Source organism: Apus apus, chromosome 8 (genome assembly GCF_020740795.1).
Source record: "Apus apus isolate bApuApu2 chromosome 8, bApuApu2.pri.cur, whole genome shotgun sequence".
Classification (NCBI taxonomy): domain Eukaryota; kingdom Metazoa; phylum Chordata; class Aves; order Apodiformes; family Apodidae; genus Apus; species Apus apus.
This window is the reverse complement of record NC_067289.1, coordinates 10,806,848-10,817,598: the sequence shown is the minus strand read 5'-3', so window position 1 is coordinate 10,817,598 and position 10,751 is coordinate 10,806,848. Positions and strand designations below refer to the sequence as shown.

Here is a 10,751-nt window from a genome sequence, read left to right as displayed (position 1 = left end):
GTCAAATGGATTACACCAATTATTTCTGCCATATGCTTTTTTTTTAGTAATAAAAAGTACTTAATATTCCCTTTTTTACTATGGAGAGTAGAAAAATTTCATTATCAGTGGAAAACAAGACACCATGAGATTTATCCCTTGCTCTATATGCAATCAAAGATAAACTTTGGTTTTCAAGTTCACAGTTTGTATCTTTCTCTAAAAATCTTTAGTTAACTTGCTAGTATCAGTAACTCTTCCTCTGGTTTTTCATAATTATGCCTCCCCAACCCACCCCAAATTGATAATCATTGATGAAAGGAACAGTTTCCTTCAAAGTGGTCAGCACCTTTGCACTGTCTTCTGCAAAACTAACCAGCCATCCTCCCAAAAGCAAAAGCTTCATTTGCAGAGGTACGATCTACTGCAAAAATGCTGGCTTGCCTGGTAAGGGTCATTTGCAACACTAGCACACACCAGAAGTGTGTGAGGTGGATGTTGAGCTAACTAGACATATATCTCTGAGATAGTATGCCAAGCTTTTATAACTTAGCTTTCTCATTACTTGAACAAAAATCTAAGTGCTAGGGACTTCAAGATGTATCTCCACTCCAGAGAATCCTTTAAATTTACTTTCTTTCCTTGCAGTTAATAGACACTCAAATGCTTTAAATCAAGAAAATAGGTAAAGCTGAATTTGGAATACAAATGACTGTTTCTGCATCTTCTATTTTGAATTATTGACTCCTTAATCCATGTAAGAGCATGAACTTCATAGGCACTTATAGAGCTAAGCCAGGTGATGTTAAGAAAAAATAAATAATTTGCTATTGCTCTAGTTTTATACTAGACAGTAGGATAATATGAATAGTTATCACTGTTGCATTAATACAAAAATTTGTATTAATGTCTGGTGTGTAGTGATAAAGATGGAAGTAAGGTATTTTTGTAATGTAGATTCTTCTATAATTTTTTTAGTAATTTCAGAAACATAAAATATTAATATATAAATTATTCACTCAGAACTAAAAGGGAATAATTCTACTCACTAGTGTGCTATATAGGATCTGCAAGCCTGACAACATCCAGCTTGGCATATTCACATCACTCTAAGATTTTTGAGTTGAGGCATGATATGTCATCAATCACTTTGATGATCTCAAAGACTGAATCACTCAAGTTCTAAAGCACAGATTAAGAATTTCTGTGTTTTGGGTACTCAAATCCCAAAAGGTGTGCAGAGCTCAAGTGATACAGCCATGTATCAAAATAAATAGTTAAGCTGTAATGTAGCTTATCTAAGCCACACTAATAAGCTATTAGACTGGTAATACAATTTAAATTCTCACAAGTGTAAATGAGGCAGACAGCTTGAATCCTTATTGAATACTAAGATTAGTAATTTGTTTATGGAAAGATGCCTATAAAATTATCTAAACTATTCATATTGGAACATTAAAATGCATAAAAAAGAGCATTTTGGAAAATCACTAGCTAATTAGGTAAGAATAATATTTTCAGTTGTACATGAAAATGTCAATTATAATGCAAACATTGTTTTTATTCTGTAAAATGCAAAGGAAACTCATGTGATATAGTTATGTTCAATCTGACTTGGAAAGACCATGTTACATCCATCTCTTTTGGTTGCGTTGGTTAACTAGTTTATTTTTCAATTTGTCCTCTTCTGCAAATATGATGCTACTACCACTACAGGATCCATTATCTGCTCTAGCTGTCTTGAAACCGTCTTTTCCAATACTTATCTATACTGTGTTACTACTAAAAAGCTATAGATGTGGACCAGAATTCCACCAGAATTACTGAACCCTTTGAGGGTACCAAGAACAAATGAAAGACAGGGGCGCTACATAACCAGTCTATTCAGGCAACTTGTTTGTTATGAAGATCCGTCAGCTGGTCAACACAATAGGTATCAGCCAAGAGAACAGCTTGAGGAAAAATGAAGAGGGGTCAGGTTAGAGAGCAGAACATATTTTCAGATTGTCTAATTCTGATGATTTGTTCTGTGAGATGTTTAGAAAACTACCTGGAGCTAGTTATTAGCAACTATCTGACAACTTGTGTGGGAGGATGAAGTCCTAGGAGACTGGAAAGGGATAAACATTTGCATTGAGAAGAAGGACAGAGAGAATTATATATCAGCTGCTTTAACACTGAATGCCACAGCAGCCTGGGATATACAAGTAATTTCAGAGCATGTGGAAGATTATAAGGAGACAAGTAGCAGCATCTGTGGACTTACCAGGAACAAACCATGTCAAACTGATCTTGTGAATTGAATAGAAAGAACACAGTTGTTATAACTTGACGGGGGCAAGGCCTTTGGCATTGCTTTTCATTACATTCTTATGAACAAGCTTAGTGAATTAATAAAAATGTTTCTTACAGTTGCAAAATTGACTAGAAAAAAACAATACTTAAAGAACAGTAAGTAGTATTTCAGTTTCAAATTGAAAGAATGTCTTCCAAGTTCCTGAATTTCAGTGAGATAGGGCATTTGATGATGATGAGTAAATAAAAGATGATGATGATGAATTGGTCTGGTGAATGCAACAGGTTTTCCTGTCTCAACATGGGAAGGGCTCTGATGAACAAATATGGGTAGAAAAAGTAACCTTAAGGAAAAGATATTTGTAAAATAAAGCAAAAACTTAATTAAAATGTATGTAACTAGAGACGAGGGCAATGCAAATAAAACCCAGTGCCTACACCAACCGCTGATGCAGGGAAGCACGTTCGATCAATGGGAAGGGGCGCCCCGAGGGCGCAGCCGCGGCGGAGGCAGCAGAGGGAGCCGGTGCGGCACCGAACCGGCGGCTGCGGGGCGGGGCGGCGGCGATAGAGAAGCAGCGACAGGGTCTGGGTGCGGGGAGGGAGGATCATGGTCAGGCTGATAAAAGCCCTGATGAGTTTTCAGTTAAATTAGAATCCCAAGCTCTTTCTGCCCGTGGTACAGGTTTCAGCCGCATGTGAAGTGCAAATGTTTATAGAAAGCGTAGCGTGCTGCTGCCATCCATCCTCCGGTAACCTCCTGTCAGCCACGGGAACAGTCGTTACATTTAAATACGTCACTTTTGCAGAAGCAAACGAAGAGAAGCTCAGAGAACGTGGATTATCTTCCTGCTGTCCGTTAATTGATTTATGGACCAAGTATCCTAGTTCCAGAGTCAGTAAAAAATCCATCAAAGACTATCAAAATATAAATAAGATTTTTAACAACGAAAATAACCTCAGCTGAGGAAACACACAGCTTTTTTTCGTATAGGAGCAATGACAGGATTGATTGTCATGCCTTTCAGCTGTTTCTGCTTTGGTCGTAAGAGAAATTTAAAGTAACTAGCAGTAGATTGCACTTGTGCAGCAGTGAACGAGAAGCAGACAGGGAATTCTCCCGAGCGAGGAGTTTCCATCCCGGGGGGTCGGTCCAGCCGGGGCAGCATCGCTCCCGCCCGGCGTGTGCCCAGGTGCCGCGCGCTCGGGCACCGTTACGGTCGCCCGTCAGGCGAACTGCAGGCGTTGGCAGATCAGGAATGCCCGTCGGGCAGCTTATAACGCACTGCTCCCGTTCCGAACCAGCGTGCTCGGTGCCCAGCGCCCCTCCCCGTGGCCGTGCAGCCCGGCGGCCGCTCCCCCGCCCCAGGGAGATGGGGCGTGGGGCACAGCCCCCTCAGCCCCGTCCGCTCGGCCTCGGCTCTAGAGAGGCGGGACGGCCGGCGGCGCTGCCCGCCCCGGGCCGCGGTTGCCCAGCGGTCGCCTCCCGTGCCGGGGCTGCGGGCGCGGCTGCCCCCTGCCGGGCGCGGGGCTCAGCGGCCGGCTCCTCCTCCCAGGCCCCGCCCGCCCGCCCGTTGCCCGGGGAACGGGGGTAGGAGCAGCCGCTGCCTCCATCCCCTCCTTCCTTCCCTAACGGTGCCCGCAGTGGAGCGGTGGCACCCGGACGCCCCGCCGCCATGCCCCGAGCCTCCCCGCTCCTCCTGCTGCTGCTGCTGCTCGCCCTGGCCCAGCGCCGCGCCTGCCTCCCTGCGCCGGACACTGCCGCGCCCCCCGGCCGGGACCCCTGCCTCAGCCAGCCCTGCCGCAACAACGGCACCTGCTTGCCGGTGCCGGCCCAGGGCCCCGCCGCTCCCCGCCGCCTCCAGCCGCTCCTGCCCCAGCCTGCCGCCGCCTACAGCTGCGCTTGCCCCCCAGGGGTCACCGGCACCTTCTGCCAGGTAAGGAGCGCTCCGGGAGCCCGCAGCGCGCGATGCCCCGGCCTCGGCGCCTCCCTCCCGCCCCGCGTCCTTGTGCCCGTCCCTGCCCTTGGGTGTCGGCGCTCGGCGCGCGGCTGGCCCCCTTCCGTGCTCGGTCCGCCTCACCCCTCAGCCGTCTGCGGGCGTCCCTGCCCGGCTCCGCACCGGGCCGCTCCGGTGCCGGGTGGCTGGCCCGTCCGCCCCGGGAGTGGCTCCGCGGCGGGGCCGGTGCCCGCTTCCCCGCTGGCGGGCGTCCCCCCCCCCGCGCGCGCGGCTCCTCGCGCCGCAGCCGTTGGTGCCGTTAACGGTCGCCGCGAGCAGCGTCTCTCGGCCGCGCTCCCTGAGGGGCCGGCAGCGCCTCGTGCCGCCCTGAAGCCGCGGGCTCCCGGGAGAACCGGCGTCCCCGGGCGTGGGACCGACGGGCGGGCGGAGGACGGGAGCTGCGCTCAGCCGGCGCCTTCCAGGGTAATGTCAGCGCTGCCGCAATTCCTCTTCTCCAGCCCTGGTAATTTACGTAGTATTGACTTACTCTAAGGTGAAGATGATGGTCTTTGGAAGTGGATGCTGTATTGCATGGGATAACGTTCATTAAATCGTGCCTCCAGAGGTCATTTTCATAGGGTAGGAGAGCTTGCTCTCCTGTTCTGCGTGTTTCTTGGATTGGTTTTGGATTTTGAAAGGTCAGAACATTCCGAGTACAGAAAGCGCTCTAAAACGCGGAGAGGCAGTAAGCAGTGTCTTTCTAAGGCGCTTGGTCGTATTGGGGTGGAATGTAACAATACAATCTAATTTAATTATTGTCATATGAAGACTGCATGTATTTACTTGTGTCTCTAGTTTATGGATGTAAACTCTAAAATTCACAAAAACTTATTTTTCCACATCTTCATATAGGCAAAAGCAGGTGTAGGGACAAGAGGCTTGTTCCCTGGTTATGGATAAGATGCCGTGGGTTACTTTCATTGACAGCAGTGTACAGAAGGCTACATGGATTGGCTACCATTTCTTTGGATAGTGTTCTCCCTTTAAGTGCATTTGACATAGAAGCTAATGAATTAAAATAAACTCAATCTGCTTTTTAGGTTTTTGTTATTGTTCCTTGGTCGTGTAGTACTCAAACTGTACTGTTGAATACATGAAAGGGTTAATAAATGTAATGAAGACTTACTGTGTATGTCAGTATAAAAGTAATTGTAAAGTAGGGGCACTACACATAGAGTTCTCTGCTTGCCTTGGAATGTCTCGGTTGATTCAGTGTTAACAACGAAAGTGAAAATATTTACGCTAACGGGATTCTGTAAAATCAGAGAGCTGAAAGTAGATTAAATAGATTTCTGTTTGGCTAATTTTATCTGTTGTCCTCTTAAGAGTTTACCATGTTTTCTGTCAGTACAAAGAAACAGCTCTGTGTCTTTGCTTCTGCTTGCTAGTGTTAGACTTAAGCGTCTGAGATCCATGACTGAAAGATTAATGACCCCTTTAAAGACTTGGTAAAAGGTAATGCTGGCTTCATACCTCCTGTGAAGTGTTGTGCCTGGGGAACTAGGATTAATTGTGGGTTTTTTTTTAATAAAAGAGGTAATATAGTCATAGCAGTTATGCTTTTTATTTGCTAATAAGAGGAGGCTTACAGTGTCATACACTTTGTTTCTTTTTTGTAAAATACTAAGTAATCATCCTTGCAAGGGAATCTGATAAACAAATGAATGCCAGCAATTGTAGTATGGATGCCAGTTAGCTATGAAAAGTTGTAACTTTAATTAACTGGAGAGCAGGCGTGTGATTTAAAGGGGTAATATAAACACAGTATATCCAAAGTTTTGCTCCTTTTTTATCAAAATAGGCAATTAATAAATATTGTATAAATTCATTAATTCTTGTGTTTCTCTGTTGTTCTTAGTTGGTGCTTAGTGGCTTAAATTTCTAGAAAGAAAAGTAAAAACAGGCGTATTTTTCAATTTAATGATAAAAACCATAAGGCTTTTAAAAATAACTGAAAGGTTTTCTTTTTCCTTGTATCCCATAATGGTTATGAGAAAACAGTGGGCTAAATCAGAGGACCACTGAGATATACCTAGACGGGGGGTTTTCATCTTACTGCTGAGGCTGTTATTGAACAGTTGGATTTGCAGAGGGGAATACCAAAGGCTGGTGGGGGGGAGGAAAGCAATACTTAAATACCCAGATCATGGAGGGTGAATCTACATTTTTGGAATTTGTGATGGAACTGGCATTCTTTGGGAACCTAACTTCCCTAAAAATATAGAATTACTTTCATGTTACTTCTTGTAATGAAGTAAACATTTTATCAATTCTTGCCAGATGAATGAAGGAAAAATGTTCTAAATGTGCCTACAAGTCAACTGCGCACAGTGAAGTTGTTAACATAGAGGGATTGCTAACAGTCAAAGCTGGAGATTGCCCACAAGTTTTCTTACTAAAGTTTTTAATGTAACTGGTTTTGATGCACTTGACAATGATGGTGCTGGCATAGGAAAAGTGGCAAGAATAAAACTGACATCGCATACATATGACATACTTCTAAATATGCACAGCTTTCCTATTACTGAGTGAAGTATTTAACTTGGACTTAAGCCAGTTCCATGACCTTAGTTATAATTGCTTCAGTAACTCATTATTTATTTAACAACAGAAATTACAGGTCCTCTTGGTATATCCATGTCATTAATTATGCATGTGTGTATCTCTCACATTACTTAGGGTTTGACTATACTCTGTTTTGCAAACTGTAGTTTTGTTTTGCTATGGATTGTCTGGTTTCACTTTGTGGGACATTGCTCTAACTTAACTCTGTTTTTTTACATGGTTGTGAATTTTTCCCCACTTCTCTTTATCACATTTCTAGTCTGTGTAAGAATGAATAGAATTAATGTGCTGAAGTATCTTAAACTTTAGTTTGAGCAAAGAAATCACATGTAGTCCCAAGGAAACGGTACAAAAATTACAATGAATTTAATAGCCTTTCAGCAGGAACTTGAAATAAGCCAATTCTCAGCTTTACCTTGAGAGAACTTAAATAAATAAATTGAAATTAACTGAGGGACAGACATTAAAGTTCCCTAAAATTTACATACCCTATATTATTATATATATTCTACTTTGAAAGGTGAATTTTAACTTTTATTTCTAATGTCTTACCTAATGACTATTTTGTTTCTCATTACATGTAGAATTAAATACAATTGTTGTTCTGGATCAGGCAAGTTTTATGTAAAAATTGATTTGTCTTAGTGCCTTACAAAATAATTTTAGAGATATGAGGTAGTAAATAGGAAATGAAAAATATCATGTGAGATTTGGTCATTTCCCTAAAAATGCAAAATCTGAACTTAGTTAATTGCATTAAATTGCATGGGTTTTTTTGTTCCATGCTACTGCTAATTTCATTAAAAGACTGTCATATGAAGAAACATTAATTTATCAATGTGTTTTAAATACTGCCATACAAGCTTCATTTGATTTAGTTGCTTCTCTTGTTTTTGTTTATCCTTTTTTTTGTCTTTTGTTTTTTTCTTCTCTCCTTTGGTTGATAATTTTTCCTATTTTTTTTTTTTCCTTCAGTGCTTTTTAATAGGCTTTTAGTTATTTTATAGATTATGTCAGTATTCAAAACTAGAAAGCCAGTAGTGTCCAAGCAATACTGAACCACATTCTGACTTTGTGCTGGAGGGAAGGGATGCCATCCAGACTACTGACACACACCAGCAGGTCAAAGGAGGTGATTCTTCCCTTTACTTGGCTATCATGAGACCCCACCTGGAGTCCATTTCTAGAGCCCCCAACATAAGAAGAACATGGAGCTATTGGAGAAAGTCCAGAGGAGTCCAACGAAGACCATCTGAGGGCTGCAGCTGAGAGAGTTGGGGCTGTTCATCTTTGAGAAGAGAAGGCTTTGGGGGGACCTTATAGCAGCCTTCCAGTATCTGAAGGGGGCCTACAGGAAAGTTGGGGAGGGACTTTTTCAAAAGCCTGTAGTGAGACGACAAGAGGTAATGGATCAAAACTGGAAGAGGGGAGATTTAGGTTAGACATTAGGAGTAAATTCTTTAGTGTGAGGGTGGTGAGACACTGGCATAGGTTGTCCAGGGAAGTTGTGGATGCCCCATCCCTGGAGGTGTTCAAGGCCATGTTGGATGCGGCTTTGAGCAACCTGATCTAGTGGGTGATGTCCCTGCCCATGCAGGGGGATTGGAACTAGATGAACTGTAAGGTCCCTTCCAACCTGAACAATCTTATGATTCTCTTCTTCTATAGACTGATTAGTGATGACTGGATGTTCCACTTACTTCTGAGAGTGATGTGGTAGCCACTGATGTAATAGCATTTCTGAGTTAGTATTGAAATTTTTATTTTAGTAGCGAAACAGTCTGTTTTGTTTTGAGGAGGGTTTGTTCTGTTCACTCTCATGGCTATTTTTCTACACCTATACCAGAAAATATTTTAAAATGTAATTGTGGACAGCTTGTTTAAAGTGGAATTTTAGAAAGGTGCAATCTGAGTTTTAAAACATGAAGGAACTGATATTATAAAAACTAATACAGATGCACAGTAGTTTATCTTTTAAATTTTCTTCTTAACATTATTTTTCCCTTCCTGAATTTCTGTCTGATTAACTTTTTCTTTGTTCTCTCCTTTTTTTATACTTGTGAATACCAAGTGAATTTGTACTTGTCTTTGATTACGGTATTTGAACCCTTGTAGAATGTAGTGCAGTGATGCAGTTTTTAATTCTGTGCCCCCTGCTTCTGTTTCTTTATACTTTGTTGGGTTTTTGTTTCTTTTTCTTTAAATTTATTTTTCTTAATAGATTTCTGATTCTGTGCTGTTTAATCATGAATGCAGAAATTCCAGGTTAGTAAACTGCTATACAAAGAAGGATTATTGTTTCTTGATGCTATAATCTAATAGGTCAGAGTAAGTGGTACAAAATTGCACAGGCCAGGTTATTTCAGGTTGCACTGGACAGTGCTGCATAAAAGGACATCCTTTGATCTAACTGCTAAATCACCTTCATGTGAGTATCTTGATTAATTCTTCATGAGATCCTGTTTTCCATTAAGTGTTGACATCCCTTCTGAAAGGTTTCTAATCCTTGAATTCTCAGTGAGTTCTCTAGCATGTTTAAAATGCTATTTCCCCCACCCCCTTCTGTACTCATTAATGAAGGGTATCTACTGAGAATATGTGGTTGTTATGCAGGTGTTTTATGTGACCTTTCTGTTTAGTCTTTTATCTTTAATAAGAGTAACATATAGTTAGCAGATGCCTTGGAATTTTCTTTTGTTATTTGGCTCTAGTTTAGTTTTAGTTCTGAGGGACCATGTAATTTCATGCTGACTACCTCTGCTACCTCTTGCAGTGCTTTAAAGTTGCAGAATTAAAGTATTTGCTTTGATGCATATATTATGTGTGGTAAGAGGCTGTGAGAGCTCAGTTGGTTTTTCTTGGAGAAGAGGAGGCTAAGGGGGAACTAAGTGCCATCCTCACAACCTAATGAGTGGTCAGAGTGAAGACATATCAAGACTTTTCTTAGACAGTGAAAGGACAAGAGGTGACTCATGTTATAGTAGGGGAGGTTCCAGTTAAATCTAAGGAAAAACATTCCTCATGATGATGGTTGTCAAATGCTGGAACAGGCACTCAAAACACTTGTGGGTTCTCCATCCTTGGAGATCTGGGAGTTGAGTTGCCAAGACCCTGATAACCTTGGTCTAACATTAGCTTTGGCCTGAGCAGGGGTTGGAACAGAGAACTCCCTCAGGTCACTTCCAGCCTTTTTCCTAGATTTTGTATTTACATATTACTACTCTTGTTCTGTTCCTGCTACTCCTTTGCTGGATATTCTGCTAAATGATTCCCATGTTATTGTATACATATTTTACATCAAGTCTAGACTGTACTTGGAAAATGACAAACTTGTGTGTAGTGCAAGCAGGAGTTCTGAGGTGGCAGTATTCAATCTCTGAAAAATCTTTAATATTAATTTCAAGCAGGTTTTTTTACAGCTCCTTTTACAGTTCAAAATTAGTATACTCACATGTCACAGTAATTGTTGAAGTTTTTTTTCTTCAATTAACAAGTATATGTCCAACAGGACATAGATACTATTTATTTTCAGTGAGATTTTGTGATCTGTAAGGGAAGCATTCAGGTACCAAATGGACTTTGAGCTTTGTGGTTGCAGTGGAACTGATAATAACAGTATGGTCATGTGAGGTATCAAATATGAGGATTGTTAGCACAGAATAAACAAATGTGAAAAATAGTTTTTCCACCCAGTTTATTTTAGCTATTTTAACATCTGTTTTATCTAAGTGCAGTAGAAAAGTATTTCCAGTCAGAAATTTAAGCTTTACATATTAGCATCTTGCCTTGAAGCATATAATGTGAAAATTTGTGAGTGAGAAAACTATAATTCAGTAAGTTCCAAAGCAGTCAAAGAAGAATTGTGGGGTGATTTTTGCCACAGGACATTAAAAAAAATTATTTTAAATTTCTGTA

General features: G+C 41.7%; 1 protein-coding gene across 1 annotated transcript in view; it reads left to right on the top strand.

Annotated features, from left to right (window-relative positions):
• The first annotated feature begins 3,950 nt into the window (after positions 1-3,950).
• DNER (delta/notch like EGF repeat containing) overlaps positions 3,951-10,751 on the top strand; it is a 112,331-nt gene continuing 105,530 nt past the window's right edge. Inside the window, exon 1 of the mRNA XM_051626712.1 lies at positions 3,951-4,211. Coding sequence (XP_051482672.1) covers positions 3,951-4,211 — 261 coding nt within the window. The remainder of the gene's footprint in view (positions 4,212-10,751) is intronic.